Here is a 24,859-nt window from a genome sequence, read left to right on the forward strand (position 1 = left end):
GCGCCTCCGTGGATCTAGGTGGGACGCGACGAAACCAAAGGCCGGGCGGGTCCCGGGCCGGTGGGCGCCGGGGAAAAGGCGCTGCCCTGCCCGTTCGCCTCGGCTTCTCCGCCCGCCCGTCTCCCCTCAGCGGCCGCCTTGAACGACTTCCTTCGGCGCCGCTCCCTGCTGCCGAGGATTCCTCCCTCGGCTGGGCTTCCCCTGGAGACACCGGCTCGGGGCCTCCCCCGTGGCCGGGCGCCCGCGGCGACGGCTTCCCCGGCCCCCAGACAAAGGAGCCCGCCCTCCGCCGGGCGCAGCTCCCCCCCGTCATGGCCGGCCGCGCCCTCCCGCCGCCTCGGTCCCGCCTCCGCCTCCCTCTCATTGGCCTGGTACCGTGAGGGCGTATGCCTTTCGCGTCTCTATTGGCAGCGCGGGTTAACATGCCGGGGAATGTACCAATGGCTACCCAGAGTTCAAATTCGTGACAGAAGAGGCTGGGAACGCAATTGGCTCGGCGAGCGCGGAGTCCCGCCTGCGGGGACTGGAGTGGCTCGGAGCAGGCGTTTAAAGATGGCGGCAGCAGCGCGGAGTGGGGGACGGTTTTCGTGAGGCGGCCGAGCTCGCCCCCCCCCACCCCCACCCTCCACACCCCCATCCCCCCCCACCCCGCCCCACTCGCGGAGGAGCGGCAGGGACACCGGGGATGGCTCAGGTGCGTGCTGACTCTGTGGGGCGGCGGGGAGGGCGTGCACGAGCGGACCTGTGCGGCCCAATCGCCGCCGCGCGGGCAGTAACCCCTCCGTCCCCACAGGCCGCGGCGCCTGCGGGGGCCGCCCGGCCCGCCGCGCTCCTCGCCGCCTGTATCGGGCGGGTCCCCCCTCCCGCCTCCGGGCCGGCACCGCGGGTAGGGAACCGTGAGGAGCCTTTCCCCGAGCGGGGGAGGCGAGTGCGCTGACCTCCTGTCGCTCGAGGGGGCAGGGGGCTGCCCTACCCGGCGGGTGTTGCCGTGCGGCGCTTCCTCCCCCCCCCCCCCCCGCCCCCGGCTGGAGCTTCCTTCCCTCAGAGCTGGTGTTTTGTTTTGTTTAGGTTTGGGGTTGTTTGGGGTTTTTTTTGGGGGGGGGAGGGGGTGGTGATGTTTCCCGCCCGCCCCCAGCCGCATCCCTGCCAGCTCCCGCCGTAGAATTGCATTCAGGGTAGTAGAAGGAAAGGAAAGGCCATGTCTTTCTACACTCCGCACGTCTACTTGTCAGTGGGGTGACGGGGAGTATCGGCTCTGGCGGGAGCTTGCACGCTGCATCGTGTCTCACGGTACGTGTGTGTGTCTTCGGGTAAGGGAAGGTGAGAGGAAGGATTTCCGCTGGGAGCATCCGTTTATACAGGCGAGAAGAGCGTCTCGCCTCTTGTACAAAGTTAGGAAGAAGAGGCAGCCCTTTACCAACCTGTGTGCGGACACCCGTTCACTTTTTTTAGTTCTGGTACGTTGGAACGGTAAAGATAAGGTGGTGTGTCTGTCTTTAACTCTCAGGATTCTTTTTCACGTGTTCCTTCTATTAATAGTGAAATAGTTACATCTTCCTCTAAACTATCTCGTTCAGTCTCTAAAAGGTTTATTCTTCTAAGTTTCTTCACCTTTTTTTGGCTGGAAAAATAGAGTTCTCCCTTTTGCACCTATTTCTTAGGCTTCAGGTTTATCTGCATATTAAGTCTGTCTGCCCGCCCGCTGAGAGGGTGGGCCCCCTAACATCCAGGCATCACTCCCTCATAAACGGATTGAGGGCTTGCTGGGTGAACCCATTCAGTTTCTTTACTATCTTAGGTTGCGAGTTAGAGATGTTGGAATTAGATCTTTGATTTTTCTGTTGTGAGTGTACCTCTTCTCCCTTCTGTTTAGGTAGTTAAACTTAACTGTTCTTCTTTTTAATTCTGGATAAGGAGTTAGGTCTCTAGTTCTTTTGGACAGTTCCTTTTGATTATCAGGATTATTTTGCTTTTTTAGAATATGAGAAGGGAGTTTGGTTCCTGATGTCTGTTGCTTTCCTTTACAAGTAAGAAACTATTTGAGATGTAAAAGGAAGAATATTTTTTTCTGCTTCCAAGGCTCTGTTTTACAGATTTTTTAAAAAATGGTTTTCTGTTTGACACGATTAATTGAAACCATCTAAACCCTGCCAGAAAACTGGTCAAGCTATAAAAGCAGCAGTTGCTTTGCCATTTCTGAGGATGCCTTTCCAAAACTATGAACTCTTTGTTCTGAAGTGGGATTAAGTCTTATGAACTAGAGAAGTTCTTTAGCCTTGTCTGTATTTGCCACTGATAATGTTATGGTTGGGCCCTGACTGTGTTTTCTTAAACTGCATTGGTGACTTACACAAGCTGGTTGTTTCCTTCAGAATCTTTTTATTCTAAAGGTGATAATGGGGAGAAAGGAGTTCCTGTATGTAGTAGTTAACTTGCCGAATATTTTTCTTTTAAGACCTCCTGTTCTGATGTGAAGAAAACAAATTCTTGTTTTAGGGGTTTTTTAGCAGTTGATAATAAATAGGATTAACTTATTTTTAGGACTATATGTATCAAAAAGATGCAATGGGTATAACAAAAAGAAAGTAGATGATTGTGAGTGAGGAATTACTTTGATAAGGGTTAAAGTGGAGTGGATCTTCAAGTATGATCCATGTCATAAATTCTGCTCTGCAGAGTTGCCATTTGGAATGAGGAGGAGGACTGTATTTGGATAGCGAATAAGGAGAATTTGCTCTGAGCCACTCTTCCTTTTGGGGTCCACTGAATGTGAAGCAAGCAGTTTCTGACAAGGAATCCAGTTTCTTTCTAAAAGTGATTTTTTTGAAGAGAGAATCTGTGGTATGCTGTTCCTTGTTCCTGATTGCAGACACAGGTATTCATGAAGCAAACACATTCTTTATTGAACTCACTTGTAAGAATGCTGACATGCTATACAGGGAGGGGAGTTCCTTTTTGAGTTTGGGCAGTGCTGGTTACAAACTTTAAGATTCTGGTTTTTTCCTGTCTTGAAAAGAGATACCCTTTTCTCTGTGTACTTTTTCCCACCCCTGTTCTAATTGTGGGAATAGCTAGTGGTACTTATTAAACAGAGTAGTAGGTGGGTTTTTTACTTTCTGCCTTCAGAGAACATATGTAAGACAACCAAGCCAAGACACTGCTTTTGTTGGGACCTGTGCAGTTTACTACATTACATTTAGATGTCTACCATGTATCTGTTTCTCTGAGTTTACTTTGTGACATGAAACTTCTTCAAATGATCTGCTAAAATAAGAGCAAGCAATTAAAAATGTGAAATTTCCGTGTATTGGTGATCTGCAGAACACAAACCGTGCATTCATATTTTCAGGAGTTCATCCAGAGTTCCTTCAGTATTTTATACTGGCTGTTGCAGTTGTCAACGGTTTTCCATATATTTTTAAGGAGTCCTTATGGAAACCGTTGACGGAACTTGGTGGAGCCTTGGAGAATAAAGTCTGTTGTTTCAGGGCAAGTTAGTTAAGGATGACAATAGGCAGACTAATTTATATTGTATTCTAATATTTTATAATCTGGTATGCTAAGTCTGGTTTTATATGTGGTGGTTGGGTTCCCTTGATCTAAGCTCCCTTTGGCTGTTTTTGCTCTACAGGCTCATCTAACTCATCCTTTTAGGTTTCATCTCTTCTGTCTTTCTTTTAAAATACCTGCTATCTAAGGGAAAATCCTTACTGGTTTTGTTGTGTGGTTTTGATTCCCGCCCCCCCCCCCCCCCCAGCCCTTGATATAAAAAGCATATTGTAACATCAGTTGGCAAGAAAGTAGATGGGAATTGGACCTGTGTTACTGTGCTGCTCCCTGGCTTTTTGTAGCTTATAGGAAGGTATTGTAGCCCACTGTAACTGTAGAGCTGCCAGACTCTTGTTACCTTACCCTCAGGATGTGGCAGGTTTATGGCTAGAAATGCAAAAGCTAGTTTAAACTCATCTTGGTCTAGTAGTTTTTCTGGTCACAGTATGTGTACTGAGTAGTAGACAACACCTGGCAGTGATTTGGTATGCTGTTCAGTATTTTAAGGCCAACAAAAAGGGGAAGACAACAAGAATTTCATTGTTAATAGTGCTCGAATAGAATAACAAGACACCTTTTCTGCAAAGAGTAGAGGTGTAGTTATCAGTGAACTACCAAACCTAGGCAGGTGAAGATTAACTTCTTGTGTTTGACATTGGTGGTGTTAAAATACTTTTTAGCGTAGGAGCAGGACATGTATCAGGCATGTGGAAACTGCATTCACGATCATGTCTTATGATTTGTCAAAAATAGTCTTTTTAGTTGCACCAGGTAGCTCTTGGATCATATGGGACGGTAGTGCTCTTTCAGATTCTAGACCACCAATTCCAGTATTTCATTTCTGTGTAAATTACTTATGTTTGCTCTTTTCAAGAGTCTTCTAAAGACTGTAAGCTGGAAAAATTAGATTACTTGGGCATTTAGTTTCCAGGAGTTACCAAACTTGTACTGTGACTTTTGATTCTTTTGTTCAGAATTAACAATGAAGACACTGATGATTTGTTCTGAAGAACTTAATAATTTGTCGTTCACCATTATTTTTTTTCTGTTATAATCTGAAGAAGAGGAAGGGGGAAGGTTATTAGACAAATATATTTCTAGGGGTGTTCTGTATAACAGTAGGTGTTTTCAGAACCTGTTGAAAGAAGAAGGAATTGATCACTGCTTGGGTGATTGTATGACCATCTTGTAGAACGAAATGGATTTAAATATATAGAACTTCTTGTCTTACTGATGAATGAGCTGGTTTTTGTTCTGGAAGGTAATATGTTTGTATCAGAGAAGATGGGATTATTTTAAAGCTTTTATCAAAATGGAGTCTTTTTCCTAAGTAATTCTACAATGCATGTCAAGTTCAGTGTCTTGAATATGTCACAGTTTTGAGTATATTTAAAAAAAAAAAAAAAAAAAAAACAAAAACACAACAAAACCACCAAAATCCAAACCACCACAAAGTATGAACTATTCTGCTGCCCCAGCAAAACTTACTTTATTGCCAAATCACTAAAGAGTTTGCTCTGTTGTGTACTTTGCTTTCTTCCAGCTTCCAGGTAGGTAGCTTCTGTATGCTGTTGAATTTTAATTGATCCCATTATAACTCCCGATTCCCAGCTTCCTGCCTTGCCCCAGTTGGTGTTTGGATATTGCTGTTGGTTTGTTATGTCCAGGCTTGCATGGAGATATGTTAGAGAATTATGTTTGGCTTCTCTTAAGTCCCTCATGACAACCCAGACATTCTGCCCTGTTGCCTTCAAATGTTATAGAGTGACACTAAGGACTCAGAGCTTATCTTTCTAGAATACTTGGGTAGACTTTCTCTACTACCTGGAAATACTTTGAAAAGAGCAGATTCAGCCAGCTTGCTGTCTTGGGCAGAGTAACGCTGCTTTATTTCTAGCTGGTAGTAAGATTTAAGCCTGGTTTGGGGGTGGCATGGAGGGACTTGGAGAAACCAAATAGCAGGTAAGAAATTAAGCTTCCTTTCCCCAGGTGCTTATAGCCCTGCACAGATGACAAAAGTATAATTGAAGAAGCCATCATAGACATGGTAGAAAGAACCCACTTAATGTAAAAACCAAACTCAAACACACATGCCCCACCCCCTGTAAAAGTTCCTAGAGCAATTGAATATTTTTGCCAGGTTAAATTACCTAAAACATTGGCTTCTAAATGCCTTCCAGAATTCATTTGAACTTTAACGCTATGTATCTGTACCTGATTTCCTCATATATAACAAATATATAGTCCCATGGTAGTATGGAATATAAGATCAAATGTCTAATATCTGGTTATCTAGAGAGTCATTTTGTGTGAGTTTTTAGTAAATTATGAGATTTCCTGTTAAAGCTTCCAGTGAGATTTCAAAAATATCTAATAACTTAAACTCAAAAAGCCATGTGTCTTGTAAGACCATAGTTGTTAAAATCTTGTTGGTTTTGCAGATTGTCTTAAACTGTAAGCTCATTATCCTTTCTGCTCTGTGGGTAAGTATGGCTCGAATACCAGGTTATTTTCAATAATGGGAGAATCCCCCCAAAATGCACAGTTTTTAGTCTGGTCCCTACAAATGCCATGCTTAATGCCCTGCCTGCTAACCAAGCAGAGATAGTCAACGCATTATACAGGCAGCTATGTGTTAGCAAATTCTTGTGCTGGTATACAGATCAAGGAGTAAAAACAATCTAATTTTAGTCTCATTCAAGATGGTATCAAGACCCACTGTAAAAATGTCACTCTTACTTCTACTTGAAATTTATGCTGGAAGGAGTGACATTTTTTCTTTTTGCCTGGGGTGCTATTTCCATTTTTTTCTGTGACAAATATCTTTTTTTTTTTTTTTTTTTTCTTCTTCTTCTTGTAGGTTGAAGGAAGAAAGGGAGACCTGCTTGTCCAATGAAGATGCAGTCTTAGTCTTCAGCTATTTAAGCTGAATGCATTGTGATTTCCAATAATTGAGACAGTGATTCTGAAAGCTGTCTACATTAATGAAAAGAACAATGTAGTCAGCTTAACTGAATCATCAGTGTTGCATATTGAATAGAACATGATAAACCAATCTTGATGGACTCATGCATGTTAGGAATATAGATCTAAACATTTATTAAAGCTTTTTTTTTTTAAACAGTAGTTTTAAAAATGGAGAGATACGAAAACGTACCACCCCTCCCTAAAGAACCTGCAAGAGAAATGAATGTGGAGAATCATACTTGTCCCCCACCTCTGCCGCCTAATGAACAGCCTCCACCACCTCCCCTGCAAACGTCCAGTGACGCAGAGGTAATGGACGTTGGCTCTGGTGGTGATGGACAGTCAGATACCCCTGCTGGGGACACGCACAGTATCTGCAGAACACAGCTTCTCACAAAGGGATCTGCCTGCTACAAAAGTCGTCTTATAATAGACCCTAACAATAGTGACCAAAGCCCAAGAACTGCTCGTCATGCACCTTCAGTTCGAAAGTTCACCCCAGATCTTAAGTTACTTAAAGATGTAAAGATTAGTGTTAGCTTTACAGAAAGCTGCAAAAGCAAAGATAGGAAAGTTCTGTACACTGGAGTTGAGCAGGATTATAAGGCAGATACAGATTTTGGTATTAATAATGTCAATGGGGATTTGCATGTTTGTCCTTTCGGTGGTAGTAATGGTAAAGCTGTAGGAATAGGGGGTGAAAATGATGACAAGAAGGATGATGAAAATGATATTGATCAGGAAAAGAGAGTGGAATATGCAGTTCTGGATGAGCTAGAAGATTTTACCGACAATTTGATGGAAATAGATGAAGAAGGAGGAGGGTTCACATCTAAAGCAATCGTTCAAAGAGATAAAGTGGATGAAGAAACCTTGAATTACTCATATGAGGTAAGTAAATCCACACGTTTTTGGTGTGTAAGAGGTTTCCAAGTGGCTAGAAAAAAATATGCAAAGATGTTCACTGAAACAGTCTTTATCTAGCTAGAAATGTGCAGTACTTGAGTCAAAAATGCAGAATTTTCAGAGACAGAACATTGGCTGAGAACTTTTGTAAATTATCTTGGTCAAACTTGTAAGTTGTGTGGCAGCTTCTATGGTCTTGTTTAAAAATAACATTTAAAAGGCTTCTTGCACAATTGCAGCTCATTTTATCATGAAAAATACCAGTTCTGACTTAAAAAAACTTATTTTCTTATTTTTCAGTCTTTTTACTGGAATCATTGGAAATTTCTAGTTTCTCTCTGTGTATACTTTTTCTTTGCAAGGGGAAGGGGAAGTTAGTAGACCCAGAAGGATAGTGTCTGATGAAGTCTCTTTCAGGATGACTTTGATAATGATGTGGATGCTCTGCTGGAAGAGGGTCTTCGAGCACCCAAAACAAGGAGACTAGAAAATGAGAAATATGGTGGTGAAAGTGATCACCAGTCTGATGGAGAAACAAGTGTGCAACCAATGATGACCAAAATTAAAACTGTACTTAAAAGTAAGTTAATGTTCATTAAATATCTATAACTTTTTTTTGTGCGGCTTATGTCTGTAGAACAAAAGTATATCAGCAAGCAAAGTTTAGGATAGCAATTCTTGTGAAATAGTTAGTATGTTACAGAATTTTATTGTTTGAAGGCTTCTTACTATAGGATATGATTTTTCGCATTCCTGAATAGTGAAGTTGATTTTGGGGAGTGCTTTTGGTCTTCCTCTGTTGTACGTAATGTGACTGTATTTTAGTGTGTGGATTTGTGAAAAATTATGAAGAACGTTACCGCAGTGATGGGGAGGTGAACAAGGATGGTCTTTTTTTTTTTTTGTCTCCAGTACAGTGAAACAGCTGAAGACTGTAGTCATTGTGGATTTTTTCTTACTTTAGTTATATAACTTCTGTTGTTGAAATTGCTCTATGTGAAGCCTTTATGCATGCAATACTAGGTTAAAAAAAATCATTAGGAAAGTCAGTGGCTTACATTTATCCAGTTTCATTGTGTAAATGTTACAAACTGCTAATAAAGAAGAGCTGAGAATGTGAACCAATCCAGAAGAATGTAACTGAAAATAGTCTGAAGTAGAACTGAAATTTGAACCTGCTGTAGAGGAGTATTTTTCAGCTTCACTATATTCTGAAATAAGAAACCAAACAGTTTTTCCCTGAAAAATTTTATACTAACACAGGATTGCCAGGAAGTTCACAGCTAAGATGAGTCTGGTCTCTGATTTCTGAAAGGAGTGAGAGCATTCTCTGATTTCTGGAATAGAAAGGAGTGAGGCTGTGTATTATTAACTTGAATGCGAGCATAAGCATTTTACTGCAATATTGTTTCTTTTGCTCTGTGATTCCTCATATTGGCTTATTGTACTCTAATTTCAGTCTTGTTTTCTGGAAGAAGTAGTATTCTTGATGGCTAAGATATTTAAGTATAAAGGTTTGTAGACTTGATCCTGGTTTGTATTGTGCTTATGCTGAAAAATATAATAGGAGAGTCTTAGCTTACAACCTAACTCATTGCTGGCTGTTTGGTTCTGTGGGTATAGTGGTGTCTCAGTGCAAATTTGTCCCCGAGTGTCAAGTGCAAAAACTTTTAATGGAAAACTCAGTTGTTTCAAAAGCAAGTACGATTTTTCCATTAAATATTGTGGTGCTTGTGAGGATATAAATACATAAAGACTAAAGAGAAGAGAAGATTCACTGGTGAAATGAACAAATCAGTCTGCATAAAATTAGTGCTACTGTTGCTTTTCAGTTGAAGACATAATGGAATCTATAATTTTGCAGGATTTAATGTGGGTTAGAAGCATATGCCTTTTTATTAAAACAAAATCTTTCTACAAAAGTCTTGTTTCAGTGTCATTTTATCCTTTGAGACAGAAAAAGCAATAAAAATAAAAAACCTTGATTCTTTTTCTGTTCTTCTAAGCAGTCTATCCAAGTTTAAAGTGACTCTTTGCTTTAAAGGTCGTGGCCGCCCTCCTACAGAACCTTTGCCAGATGGATGGATCATGACATTCCATAACTCGGGCATTCCTGTATATCTGCACAGAGAATCTAGAGTTGTTACCTGGTCTAGACCTTATTTCTTGGGAACAGGAAGCATAAGGGTGAGAGCTGTCAATTACTTAAATACTTACTGAGATTTAAAAATTAGATATGTTCTTGCAAACAGTTGACTATTTTTCTACTTTATCAGGCTTCTTTCCAGTGTTAGAATTAAGGTACTTGAAAAATAAACTCCTCTGTTTCTGAATATATGATACAATTTTTCTTGCGGTGTTTTGTTTTTCTATTTTTGCAATGAATTTGGGCAGTTAAAATTAATGAGATGGTCTTATTTGGTGCTTTTATTGTTCTAGCATATGGCTGCAAAATGCTGGTTTTATTCCACCATGAAATATATTTAGAGCATTTATTTGTAGCTATAAACTAGCCTGAGCTGCGGCTTATGGTCCACGTTTGCAGAAGTAAGCATGTGACGTTCATGAACCCAAGGAATCTGAAGAAATTGGATTTAATGTCATGGGCTTAAACCCCAAGAGAGCTCAATGGATTTTATGAAAGCATGTAGTATTTGCATGTAACTGAACAGAATATAGTTTGGATCTAAAACAGCAAATGCAATTGAAGGTTAGTATCACTGTTACACAGTGCCAAGATATACTGTAGGATTAGATGTACTCAGATCTTGAGAAGAATAAGATTGCTGACCAAAGAGAAGCTTGAGCCTAGACTAAATAAAAGTAACTTCTACCTTGATTACATCTTTTATTTTTGAGTTTTGCTCTTGCTTTTGGTGACCTTGAGGTACTGAAACCTTCTACATTATTCTGTATTTGCAGAAACATGATCCTCCCCTTAGTAGCATTCCCTGCTTGCATTACAAAAAAATGAAGGAAAATGAGGAAAGGGAACAAAACAATGACATAACCCCAAATGGGGAAGTATCACCTGTAAAGCACCTAGATAAATCTTCAGAACTGGACTGCCAAACAGAAGAACCAGATTCTACTGCTGCTGATTCTGGGCCTTTAGATGATAAAGACCCCTCAGGGGGAGATGCAGCACAAGGAGCCTTAGGACAAGTTAAGGCCAAAGTTGAAGTATGTAAAGATGAATCTGTAGGTATGTATGGCAAGTGGAGTCTTTTCTTGGCTGGGGTTGGGGTAACGTCATTTGGGATACATATGCTTTATTCCAGAGTTGGCAATTGAATAGTATCTTGCCTGAGATCAAGTGGTTAGTTGTCTTTCTGCATGGTTTTTTGTATGCAGAGATCTGAAGAAATAGATCCAGTGTTAGAAATAAATCTTTATTTTAACAGGAAGAGAAACATACAGTGGAGAATTTTTCTGAAGGCTTGAGAGACGATGTGCAAAGGTTTTGCACACAAAAATGTGAAAATTTTGGAAATTTAGTCCTGTAGGCTTTACCTCAGTTTAAGAATCAATTAAGTCAATGGGTACATATGAATTGCTGTTGTCAAGTGTGTTTGTGTGACTTCTTTAAATGAGCTTTTCTATGCAGTCTCTATATTTGCTGAATTATATCTATTTTCAGTATGATCTCTTAAGATAAATGGTGCAGTTAAACTAAATTTGCTTATTTGCACAAGTTTAGCAGAGTAAGTCAAGCAAATATAATTTCACTCATGCAAAGAGGTGTGATGCTTCATTATTTTATTTATGCAAGTGTGATAGCTTTCACGCAAAAAGCTGCCTGAAGAAGTCACGCCAAAATCACTGCCAAACTTAGAGGAACTTGGACAGAAAGGTCATGTGCCACTTACCACAACTACATACCTGAGAGTACCATCCATGTAAATTACTGCTGCTTAGAATACTGATATGGATTGTAGGCTACCACTTAACTTTGTAGTGTTCAAACGCAAAACTTGGCCTTGTCATTACACGTCCTGTTCAGTCCCAAAACCATGCCAAAAGATTTTATAAAAAAAAAAGAAGAAAAAATCATCAATATTTAGCAGCAAAACTAAAACCAGTAAGCACTTATTTTCTACGTGAAGTTTACCTGTCTATCTCTCTCTTTAAATAGGATCTGTTCTGTATTACTGAAAAAAATACTGAGTGATCAAGTATAAGCATGACTTGCATTTGGAATTCCTTGTGGAAGGAAACAATACCAGCAGCTTGCTTTTGTTTGTTTACATCTTCATATGCTATTCTTTATTTTTGCTGATTGTATCTGCAGAAATATCCTATAAAGGAGAAGCAGCTGTACTTCAAGGGGGGCAATCTTTTAGTACTCTGTATGTGAAAATGAACGTGTTAAATTCTGTTTAGAGGCCAGCAGATACTTACGGAGCATCATTATATAGTGTTTCATGGTACACTGTTTAATAAATAGGCAGCAATCGTCAGTTTAGGCTTCAGGAAACTGAGGCTAATAGCGTTAACTACTGTTACTGGTAGGTAATGAGGTAATGCTTCAGGTAATGAGAAGGTGAATAGGTGATGAAGTAGAACACTTACTAGCTTTTGTTACAAATTGTGTTGGGTGTTATGCTGGTTAGGGCTTAGTAAAATATTTGAGTGACAGAATAAAATGCTCTTGTTTTGTTTTCCAGTTTGCACAAATGTTTTGCATTTGACCCAGTAACAGGAAAACTTGTAATTAGTTTTGTTAGTATAAAATAGTGTCTTAACCTTTATTATGTTACTTTTGCTCCTAGTCTAAAAAAAAAAAAAAAACATGTTTAAAACGGTGGAAATAGTGAACTTAATGCTTGCTCAGTGGCAAAGTAGAGAGAGTAACTTGCTTGTGTTTCTTAGATCTGGAAGATTTTAGACGCTATCTTGAAAAGCGTTTTGATTTTGAACAAGTTACCGTAAAAAAATTCAGAACCTGGGCTGAGAGACGGCAATTCAATCGTGAAATGAAGCGGAAGCAAGCAGAATCTGAGCGGCCTATTCTGCCTGCCAATCAGAAACTCATTACCTTGTCTGTGCAAGATGCACCTACGAAGAAAGGTTAGTTTGTCTACCTGTAGTTCAATTATTCTATATCAAAGACTAATTACAGTTCTAAGCTTGACTGAAAAAAATCGTGTAATAAGTCTACTTTCTTCTTGTTCTAGAATTCGTCATTCTTGGATCCATCATATTTAATAGTAAAGGAAAAATACTGTCAAAATGTTCTTCCTATTAGAAAAAATAATTCCTAAATGAAAGGATTTTTATTCCAGGTTGCAGTCCTGTTAACTGGTTACTACCTTCAGCTACTTGTTACTGTTGGTTGTTGCTGAAAACAGTCATGCCTAGTCACTCAATGCTACTGCCTTCTCAGTTTTGTACCATTTCTAATTGGTCCCAAATTAGGGACTGGTTACAAATGCCAGATTGATGCAGATTAAAACCTACAATTAAAAATAAAAATTTTAAGCAGTTTGACGGATACAGTTAAGAAGGAATTGTGTGTGCAGTTGTGTCCTGTGGTGTGAGGAATGGATATCGTGTCTGATGAGAAGCTGGGGGAATTAGCTCTCATCTGTGTTGGCTGTGTAGCCATAATAGTTTGTTCAACTGCAGCCTGATATTTAAAATGTCTATAGACCTGTGGTTTGGGTTTTGTTCTTGTTTTTTGTTCTTGTTTTGTACATTGTCGTGTTTCTGGGTTTCTTCTCTTTAACAGAATTAAAGCTGATGAGTTGCATATTGACCATTCCCTGTTACAGGGAAGTGCAGCTGAATTTTTAGTTAATACACTATCTTAAATTCTAAGTTTAGAGCCACAGTGAAGCTATCTAAATCAAGGACTTAACTTGCACTTTATCTATCTAAGACTTAACTTTCTCTCCCATACTGCCGTAGTGCCCACCGAGGCGGGGTTTGTGCTCTTCACTAACAATATTGTTGCAGGGGAAAAAAAAAAGAAAGGACCTTTCAGATAAAACCAGCACGTTCAGGGCAAGGGGACAGTGACCTGATCTGTGGCTTGCTAAAGGGGGGGGGGGGGGGGGGGGGGGGGGGGGCAGAAATGGAGTGAATCTGATTTGTGGATTTGAAGTCTATGTGCCTGTTGTTAGAAGGAAGATACAACATGTGTTTAGGAGCAAATTAGAGGATTTCTAATTGATGTTATCTGCCAAAAATGCTGTGTGTAGAGGTCCAGAGGCCATGGGACTGCAAACATTGAATGTAGAATATTTGCTTAACTTGTAATTAGTGCAATTCCAGTTGTTGACAGGAATTTCTCAGACCTATTTCTCAATATCTTTTCAGAGAAAATGGAATTTGAGGTCATAATTATCCATGTCTGATTCAACAGCATTGCATTTAATTTGAGTGGGCACTTATCCCGTGGATAAGTAATTTGTCATTTATTTATTTATTTCTTTGTAGTAGAAATTGTCTTTTAAAGACTGGCACTACTTAGCTGTCTTCCCCTCCACCCATCTTTTTTTTGCAGAATTTGTCATTAATCCCAATGGGAAGTCTGAAGTTTGCATACTGCATGAATATATGCAACGAGTCCTAAAGGTTCGCCCCGTTTACAATTTCTTCGAATGTGGTAAGTCTGTTAAGTTTTTTAATCGACCACATGCTGTTTTGAAGGGCTTATGTTATGCTTGGATATCTTAAAAAAAAATAATAATCAAATGATGGACATTTTTCCTAGGGAATGTCTTGAAAGTCTGTTTTGAGTCAAATTTTAGCTAGGAGACGTTTTCTGTATCTTAAACATGGCTTTTGAGGATAAGAGCAGTCTTACATTTAAAATAACAGTATAGGTTTTCACTTTGAAAACTATGCGTAAGTGAAAATGGATTTGAGCAACTCAAGCAACTCATTTGCATCTGAAAGAATGCATCAGTGAAATATGGGCAATTACAGTTTTGCTCACTGTGCACAATTAATATTTGCTCAGTTTTCTTGTCATTGATGTCCATAAAATCCAACTGTAAGGCACGCATTGATTTAGTGAATCATTGGAATCCTGAAAAAAAAAAGTTAAATACTGAACCCAAATAGTTTCTGAAGAGAAATGTGTAGGTCTTCAATTATGAAGCTGTTTGAAGAATTTTAAAGATTTCTGCAGACACATATGTACCCTCTGTAAAGCTGCAATAATTTGAGATATTTTTGTGGATTTGTTCTGTTCTGGTATTCTTCCAGTTGACAGAAAATAGGGTATTTTTTTGAGATATGTGGAGTTTCAAAATCCTTTAACTGTTCAAGTTACTGTATGTTATGATTGTTATGTCATGAAGGCTCATATTTATATCCAGTCATCCTCAGAGAATTTTGTATGTATAAATTGATGCTAAAAATTTAAATGGAAACCAGAATTGGCTATGTAGACTATTTGTCCTATGTGACTATTCTCTAAGGTCCTTAATAAATTATAGTTAACATTAGTGGAGAAATTACTAGTTAGGTGCGGATTGCAAAAGGTTCATGCAGTTGGTAGGAATTGATTTGTCATGAATGTTGACTAGTTTTCCTCGTAGGATTAGAATAGAAATAGAAGCGTCACTCTGCTGAACTAAAAGTAACGTAAAGAGTTACTGAGACTATGTTGTTCCATGATTAGTGTGGGATTTATGTGGATATCTGTTTGTGTTTTTAAACAGCTTTTAATTTTATTCTGTGTCAGTGGTATAAGAGGTAGTTTGGTAGTTCCTAACTTAGGCTGTACTGCGACTGTGTAAATGATGCTAGCTCTTAAAAAAAAAAAAAACAACAACAAAAAAAAAAAAAAAACAACAAACTTGGGGAGAATTTTATTTTAGATAAATATTGTGGGGGAATGCACTTGAAGCTTAATCAGGAGTCTAAAAATGTTGCATATATGGCAACTATAATTGGAATCAAATTAATGTTGGATTTTTTTCCCCTGTAAATTCCAGTCAAATTGATTTATCTAGCTGCATTTGAGATTGCTTTATGAAGTGGTATACCATACGTTCCTTGCGTTTTTCCTTTTGCTGGGTTTTTTGGGGGTACCTTATACAGAAGGAAGAAATTACACCTTTTTCAACAGCAGGCTTGAAAGGATTAAGTCCTGCAGTACCATCCAAGGAATTACAAGTTGGGCATCTTAGTTCAGTGTGGAATCTATAATTATTCAGAATTACATTATTCCTATATATGCATTACATACTGTAACTGAATTTTCAATATCCGAATGTATAGCTCTTGTATTTACACTGTGTTAGTGATGCAAAAGCTTCAGAATTAACATTTGAACTCTGGCAGATCACAAATGATCTTTTAAAATGTAAAAGTCCTTACTTTGGAAAAATGAAGTACATGGTGGTAAGTCTAGTGGTAATGGAAAATTCTTTGGTTTTCATATATTGGAGTAAGCAATTTTCAGTCTTCTGAAGAGTAAACAATTTCCATCCTTCTTGAAGTTGAAATGAAGAAGAAAACAAATCTTTATAGTGGTAGTATTCCATGTTCATAATGAGTATTTTACACTGGGAGTTCTGAAAAGCTTTCTTTTTCTTTCCTGCTCCATTTCTAGAGAACCCAAGTGAACCTTTTGGAGCCTCAGTGATTATTGATGGAGTAACTTATGGGGCAGGAACTGCCAGCAGCAAAAAACTTGCCAAGAATAAAGCTGGTAACATTTTTTCTTTTTTAATACCAACTGCTGAATTGTTTATCTGTTTTCATTTCTGCTTTCAAGATGACATATTTGCAATAGTAAGTAGGAATCATTTTGTTAATAGTCAAAGAAGGTACACTTGTGTCTTTTTGGTAAAAGTGATAAATACTGTTGCATAGGGTTTTCTGACAACCCAAGGTTCAACAATGTACTGGGATAGAAAGCAATGAAGAAATTTCAGATGTTAACTTAAATGTAAACTATTGATGTATACTGAGTAGCTGTAAGAGCGTCTGTCTCTAATGATCAAACCAATAAGAACATGTTGGGGGTTTTAGATTTATGCTGTCACCTGCTATGTAAACACCTGGTGTGTGGATTTTAGCAAAAGGTAAATCTTTGCCCTTCTTTAAAAACAAAAAAAATCCCTCAAGCTTTTTATTGTTTTGGTTCTTTTTCTGGTAATAAAACAATTGCACTGAACTACATGATTATTGATTTCCAAGTACTTGTCTTCATTAATTAGTTCTAATTGTGTAAGTCTGCAATAAATATGTAAATGATGAAGATCTAAATGAGAATGTCCCCGATACATGAGAACTTCTTACTGATGTCCAGGTTTAAATGTCTGATCAAGAAAAAATAACTTATCAAAATTTAAAGATGTATAATGTACCTGTGGTACTTTCTGCACTTGTGAAATAAGTCAGTGTAGCTAAATCACCAAAAGCCAGCCCAGAATTATTTGTGCATGAAAAAAAGGTATTTTGCTTTGAAAATTTAGGCAAATTCTGGGTGTGCTTTTCGTGCAATACTAGGGTTCTGAGTCCCCTAGTGATACAGTACTAGGGTTCAGCTGTAATAACTAAGGGCTGATGATAACTCTTTAATTTTGGGTCCTAAGAATTCTACGTCACTTTTAAAATGAGGCTTGATGATAAATTTTTTTTCCTTTCATAGGCATTTGCAAAAAAGCAGTTTCTTCTTAATTTAAGTAGTTGTGAGACGTTCATCATCAACTTGAACAAGTAGAATTTTTTTTTTCTTTAAAAATTGCAAGTGAATATGCTTCTTACAAAAAGATGATGCCTGTTTTGACTGTGAAGTTGTGTTCTTATATGAGTGGATGTTTCAAGGGGACATGTGAGGCTTGCTTAAAGAGTGCTTCATTCTGTTTTTTTTTCTTTACAATCACTGTTTAAAGTAAATGTTACCGAGATGTTTAATCATTTTCTGCAGCTCGAGCTACACTGGAAATCCTTATTCCTGACTTTGTTAAACAGACCTCTGAGGAGAAGCCCAAAGACAGTGAAGAACTTGAGGTACTGAACTCTTCCTTGCCAACTGTCATTGGAGTCTGTTTTTAAAAATATTACACCTTCAATGTCAGAAATATTAATGAAAATTCATAACATTGTTTTCTCAGTCAGATGGAAATGTGAAATTGTTCATTTATAGCAAGATCTATGGCAATGAAAACCCTTTTTTTTGTTCTGTTGGAACTGATCAGAAAATGTACTGTGAGGCAAAGAACTAGCCCCTTGTTGAAATAGCAGGTCACTTACTGAAGACTTGAAATGTTCCAAGACATTGTACTGCCTGTACTGTCCTGGCTTCCAGAATCCTCTGGTTGATGCCTTGGAAAGTTCAGAGCTAGATGCTGTCTGGTTTTGTGTGATCGTCTTGGAAGACCAAGTGAGAACTAAAAGTGCCTATGCTTCTGAGACATTTTTACTTAGCTATGAAAGTTACTTATTGCCAGATCAGACAGCTAAAATTTCAGACTTTAAGCAGCAACATTTGAGAAAATCAAAGGAAAAGTTTTAAGTGGAGAGAGTGTGCTATATTTTCACATATTAAATAGCTAGTTCATCAGTGATATGTTCACTTTCAATTCAGCATGTAACAGACCGTCAGTAAAGGAAAAATCAGTGATTGGCCTGAAAGGAATGGTTTCATTTTAGAAAGTGTAATATATAGAATGAGTTGTTTGTACACTTGCTTTAACTTAAAATTGTATTGTATGTCCTACACTATTGAAATGGTCATTAAGAAAATGCAGGCAATTTTTTCCATTGTTTTAAAATAAAATACAAAACGTTCCAATAGCTGTTACATTTTCTTTTATTAAACCACAGCATTTTGGTAAGTAGGATTTCCTAGTGAAGTTAAAACAAATAAAATAATCTTGTCCTGAGGGAGAAGGGATGATAAAGAATTTATAAGATTGCCATTTTTATGTCCCTCTTGTATAATGTAAAGTTGGAGTTAACAGAATTACTTAAATTTCTGTCTGTAAATATATGATTAGGTGTGGCAGTTTTAATGATGTTGGTAAATACCTCCATTATGGATTTAAAAATACTTTAAGTATTAAGCACAGAGTAACAGAATTTGTTTAATGTTGCAGAGGAGAAATGAGGGTTAAGGACAGTGTTAAGGTCTTACTTGCACAAAAGCACAATAACTCTTTTCAATTCCTTCGTAGTATTTTAACCATATCAGTATTGAGGACTCACGGGTATATGAACTCACCAGTAAAGCTGGACTCTTGTCTCCATATCAGATTCTCCATGAGTGCCTTAAAAGGTAAGGCTGCAGAATAAGGAGCAAATTCTGTTGCGTACAGGTGTTTGGGTTGGGTCACGTTGTTTGCTTGGTTGCTGGTACCCACAGTGTTTGTCAATAACTTGGACGTTTGAGGGCTGGCCAAGCTTACTGCACCCACTGTGGCTATAAGAGATGTGGTGTGGACTGAACTGTTTAATGCTGTATCTTCCCTTAATTTATATTTGCTGTTTATGACTCTTGTCTTCTGAGATAAGGTTTTAGTTGTGGGACATACAAATATATTTGTTTTTCATTTATACAGGGTTGCCTTTGCATTCAAGTCAAGTTGCTGATTTAAAAAACAACTCTTAAAATTTATTATTAAAGTATCTAATGCCATTGCAATGACTGTCAAAGATAACGGCAACTGCTTCAGATGTTTGTAATTTTACTTAGTATATGATATTGATTTTGTTTGTGCTTAAGAAACCATGGAATGGGTGATACATCCATAAAGTTTGAAGTGATTCCTGGTAAAAATCAGAAGAGTGAATATGTCATGACTTGTGGCAAGCACACGGTGCGAGGCTGGTGTAAGTACAGTACTTAGTGTGACCTCTGATAATACTTTCCTTTTTTTCCTGTTCTCATTTGTTGTCCATTTTGTAGGTGCTTGTTCAGCTATCTAGCTTGTTAAGTGCTTATTCTACTCTTCTCTGGCATCTCAGTTTTGAATGACACAAGTAAACATTGGTGTTCATCTAATTACGTAACGTGCCAGTATTGACGCATTTTCATGATTATTTTTACAGGCAAAAATAAGAGAGTGGGGAAACAATTAGCTTCTCAGAAAATCCTACAGCTACTGCATCCACATGTGAAAAATTGGGGCTCTCTTTTGCGTATGTATGGTAGAGAGAGTAGCAAGATGGTTAAACAGGTGAACATGATTTTGTTTGATTGTAACCTACCTTGTGATTGTATTTTGCTTTTGTATTTTTCTGGGTTTTTAAATGTATTTACAACAAAGCTTTAATGATAAACTGTTTTGGCATAACAGTATTGTTCCCTATCATGGTAAAGGCAGTATGCATTTCATGAGCAGTTCTCAATTCTTCTGAATTGATTCTCATACCTTGCTATTGCCAAAACATGAGATGAGTGCTTCCATTGACAATAATGCATTAATCTTGCATCTTTCAGGTCAAAATTATATAGTCTATTCAATATTTAACTCATGGAAATATATGTTATTACTTAAGGAAATACAACTATCACAGATTAAATTTCTGCTCCACTTTTTTTCCATCAAAAAAGCTCACCTGTTCTTGCTTATGGTTCTGTTGAATAGGAAACCTCTGATAAAAGTGTGATAGAACTTCAGCAGTATGCCAAAAAGAACAAGCCAAATCTGCACATCCTGAACAAGTTACAGGAAGAAATGAAAAAACTGGCACAAGAAAGAGTGAGTATATGCTCTTTTGTATTTACAAACAGGAAGAATGCCATGGGTCAGACTTAGCAATGATCAGAATTTTTGCTTGTTTTTATACAGTATCTTACACAGAGAGCTGTTCAAAACTTGATTTTTGGCGGGGGGGGGGCTACTTTTAGAGAGATCTTCATCCTCTGTTTTAAATTGGCTTTTTAACTTAATTTTACCCACTTCAGTAAATTTATTTTTAACATTAGAGCATGTTAGCCTTTCACAATGATTGACACCAGTTTGGCTAAAATTGTTCAAAATTTTAAAACAAGTGTTTTATTATTATATTCTCTTTATGACTGTGTGGTGGGGTTTGTTTCATATTCTTTTAGGAGGAAACACGAAAGAAACCCAAGATGACAATAGTGGAATCGGCTCAGCCTGGTAGTGAACCTCTCTGTACTGTTGATGTGTAATGAGAAAATTTACAAGTGGGGAGCAATAACACAAATGGAGGAACTAGATTTTCAACAATTATTTAAAAATTGTTTGCTGCAGAATGCACGATAACTTTTAAAATCCAAGCTGCTTCAGTTATGCATTGTTCTTTTTGCATCATCAGGGCAATATTACTTTTTCCTATTCTCTTTTTTTCTTTTCTTTTTTTTTTTTTTTTTTCTAATACCTCTGAGAGATGTACGTTTAAAGGATTGATCATAAAGATCTCTACTTGGGCAAATGCACAGAGGACAGGCATGTTCACACAGGATAAAATCAATCAAGCACTTTTTTCTAGAAAGCCATCCATGTTGTTTGAAATGGATGTGTTTTAAGGATGAAATTCAGAATATCTATGTACAGGTTGAAGCGGATATTATATATATATACACATTCATATATATGTATATATAAAAGAAATATATGTACATCTTCTTGTATGAACATGCCTAAAACTATTTTTGTGAAAAGTTTTGTTGCATTTCAGCACATAATAATATGCACTGATAAGACACTTTGGTGACAAGTACATGAAACTGATGAGCAATGTTCCTAATGCCATAGGATTAGGCCAGTAATGCTGTTTCTTTATGTTCTGTTTTTTGTCTCCTGCCAGGCTTAGTTATTCAAGATCACAGTATGCAGATATTTTTTATTACTTGAAAAGAACAAGTATACCTGGTAGTGTTAAGAGCAACAGGCTGGATATCGAAAATTATTGGATTTTATTTTAACTGAAAAGAGCCTATGTTAGTTTACAGATCAGTTGAAAGGGGAAAATACGGCCCTATTTATTTGCTTAAAATAAAAACTGTAATTTGAAAGGCTGTTTTCAAAGCTTGGAGCCAAAACGCAGCTGATGGTGGTTGACAGTCTAAAAATATTTTGCCAATGATGTGTCTAAAGACCTTCCACTCCCTTCTCCCAGCAATAAAACAATTTCTCATTTTTGTGGAGTCAGAATACATCTGACTTGATCAATTAAGTCTTAATTAACTTGCAGGATAAAAGCAAAGAATTTAAAAAAAAAAAAAAGAAAAAAAGAAAAAAAAACCACAACACAACCCTTAGAAATCTGAAATAACTGCAGCAATTTAGTTTTTTTAAGAAGTTTTTGTTTTTACTCTTTTAATTACTTTTTTAGTTTTTAAAGAAAAAGTGTAACTTCTGCAATGAAAATTAGAATGTAGATTTGGAATATGAGATAGAGTAATGAGTAGAATGAGACCATAACAGGTTATACTGATAAAGAAGAAAATCACAAATATGCAACTATTATAAAATACAATCTTAGAAAACAGGCAGTACTCATTATGTCATCTGAGGCTTTATTAAGCACAGAAGGAATAGTTTTGGCTGTAGTGAAAGCACTGCTTTGTGGGTTTTGTTCTTCATATGGGGTTCTTTACTGGGTGTTTGCAGTAAGTCTTCTCATAGAACCATTTTTGTGGGTTCTTTTGTTTGTTCTTGAGGAAGAGAGTCAAAACCAAGCTGGTGGCAGGGCTTCAATGATTTATCCAAGAGTTGTACTGCTACATTTTACACTCCTACTCCTGTAGGAGCAAAAGAGGTCAGTTCTTTGTAATTGCTGCAGGTCCTCGTACTTACCTGGACAGTGGTCTGGGGACTCGAGGAGGAGGGGGTCCTGTTTGTTTGTTTGGGTTTTTGGTTGGGTTTTTTTACCATGTTATGTATAGAGTGCTGCAGTATAATGAATTTAGTGCCTACTGGATTTTAACAATATTGGCATCAGTATTGTAAGACCTCCTTTTAATATCACCCATTATTTTGGAAATATGTGGATTTTAATTTATATCTCAAACTACTGTTCTCTAATATGTTGCATAAAATGTTTGAGGTTAAACAGGAGGAGTCTTGGAGTCTTACCTGTTTCTGTGTTTGAGTGATATGCTCAGAGGTCTCTGCAAATACGAATTCACCCATTTTTTTATTATTATATTTAGCTTTTCAGTTCCACGAGTTGTAATCCTGTTACAACAGGATACGGGTAGTTGGAAGACTATACATAAACTATAATTTAAAGAAGTGGCCTATCTAAAAAAAAAAAAAAAAAACAAAAAACAAAAAACACTGCCTCTGCTTTTTTTTGTATAGCTTTAATAAATCTCCATCTTTTGAAGGGTATATAATATTGGTGCAGTAGTGACAAGCAGTGATTACTGTTTGTCTCTCTTTTTGTTGTTTTTCTGATTTTTTTTTTTGTTTTGTTTTCATAAAGACAGGGCTTTTATCTTCTATGCCTAAATGTATTAACTCCTTTAGGTAGGTTTTACTTCAGCTTATGTGTTTTCAGCAGAAAAATCTGTACTTGGATGGCACTGTAAAAGACAAATCACCCTTGTAGATCTTATTTTTCTGAAATCAGAATGTCAATGCATTTGCAGGTCACCTGCAGAATATCCAGAGATGCCTCACTTACAAATTTGTTTTCATTATTTTTAAGAGGATTGCTGTATTACCTCAGTCTGCCACTATCAGAATCACAAGGTGACCATTGCCCTTAATTAAAACATCCAGAGATTTCATTGTGAACCAAAGCCTAGAACGTATATTATGCATTCTAAACAAAAACAAACAAAAAAAGATGGTATTAGACCTTGCTGCAGCCTTTAACTGGAGAGATGTCCAGAAAATAGCGCAATAACTGCTGGAACAAACAACTTAACTGCTGTTTATGTCATTGTGAAGTATTCTTGTGTTTTAATGTTTACTATTGTTTGGAGTGTAACAGTCTTGCATTTGCACATAAGCACGAGCTGCTGTGATAGAGGATAGATCATTGCATTAACTTCAGCTTCTGCATGAACACTTACAGTGTGATTCAAGATGTATCCTAAACTTGTCTTGTAACTCTTGTGTGTTTTCTAGGTAATCGGCTGTAAAGGTTTAGATCTTGATTGTATGAATGCATAAAACAACTGCTGCTTTTGTCACTGATATTTGTTATTTATCCCTTCTATATCCAGAGGAGGATGGGTATTTTTATAGGGATGGAGTGTATTTTTAAGAACCGTTCCATCCTTTGGGAATTAGACGGTTTTTGCTTTGCATATTATGTGCTTCTCGACAAAAGTGTGGTATATTGACTTTAAGGATTAAATTAGTGTGCATTCAAATCTTTATGGTACTGATGGAAAACTTACTGTGACTTCCAGTGAATAGTCAGATGCTACCTATTTAAACACCAGTCATCCAGCTTTTCCTTACGTATTTATTAAACAAAACTGATGAAGTAGTTGGGTACTCAGAAGTTTGGAAAGACTATTATGCATAAACTTAACTGTTGTATGTAAACTTCCACTTTCCTGTGATGCTGTTAGGCTTTATACAAATATTTGTAACATCCAAGTATTTAAAAGCATCATGATTATCTTATTAATTCTCTAGACTGTACTTTGGTTCTGGAGCAAAATTCAGGAAGTGATAGCCTCCTAACTTTCCATGGGAAGAAATGTGAAGTGCAAGAAGCCATGCTGTTGTTAACCAAATAAAATGATCAGTTACAGTATTCTGATGTGTATCTGAGAAAGTGAAAAAACAAAATTCATTCTTATTGCCCAAGTAGGTAACAATGGTTGCTGTATGGATCGTGTTGGGTGCAGTTGCTTGATGCCAGTGCTAAATTGGTACAACTATAAAGCCTCATTTTCACTGAGCCTCTGCTTGCTTTTTTTCTGCACAATCATATAATCCTATGTGTTTGGTCTTTTGAGTACTACATGTGTATTTTTCAGACAATTAGTTTTGAGCAATAAACTTTGATATTATAAAGTGCTCCAGTGTGATCAGTATTATGATAGCTTAAGCATACTTAGAAAAAGGAACTTTTTTATTCCTTAATTGCCATAGGTATTTTTAAACAGAAATCAGTACAGGCTCATTGGTCATGGAAGTACTTAAACTTTTTTGGTAAGGAATTGAATGTTTACGTGGTTAGACATCCCTTGGAATGAAATTAAATTCAAACTTTTTCTTGAATTGGAATTTGTATTTTTACTTAAGCGATGTCAGGGTTGGAAATGACACAACCCAAAGTTGCTGGGTTTGGTACCTGTTGCCACACACCTGGCTGGCAGGAAAGGAAGGGGTATCAGCAAGTCTGCGTGCTGTAGTAGCAGAGGGTTTTGTTCAGTCTGTATTAAATGTGGACTAGAAGTATGTTCAGTAACTTGAGATTTAAAACGGTTAATCCTTCTAACAATCAACCGGTATTACTGTCTGTAGTGTGGGTCACAATTCATTAAATTAATGCTAGGTGCTGAGCACCTATGGCAGTACAGATCCTGAGC

The 24,859-nt window shown here is 37.7% G+C and overlaps 1 protein-coding gene across 1 annotated transcript; it reads left to right on the forward strand.

Moving 5' to 3' along the window:
• Positions 1-550: 550 nt before the first annotated feature.
• On the forward strand, positions 551-24,344 carry DGCR8 (DGCR8 microprocessor complex subunit). Its single transcript, XM_049807008.1, has 14 exons — positions 551-694; positions 6,410-7,407; positions 7,840-8,002; positions 9,467-9,609; positions 10,345-10,627; positions 12,295-12,492; positions 13,931-14,032; positions 15,992-16,090; positions 17,315-17,397; positions 18,564-18,664; positions 19,112-19,218; positions 19,438-19,565; positions 19,977-20,090; positions 20,444-24,344. Exons 2-14 carry the CDS (start codon positions 6,685-6,687, stop codon positions 20,525-20,527), a joined length of 2,328 nt encoding a protein of 775 aa, XP_049662965.1. The 5' UTR covers positions 551-694; positions 6,410-6,684; the 3' UTR covers positions 20,528-24,344.
• The last annotated feature ends 515 nt before the right edge of the window (positions 24,345-24,859 follow it).

Source organism: Accipiter gentilis, chromosome 7 (assembly GCF_929443795.1).
Source record: "Accipiter gentilis chromosome 7, bAccGen1.1, whole genome shotgun sequence".
Taxonomy (NCBI): Eukaryota; Metazoa; Chordata; class Aves; order Accipitriformes; family Accipitridae; genus Astur; species Astur gentilis.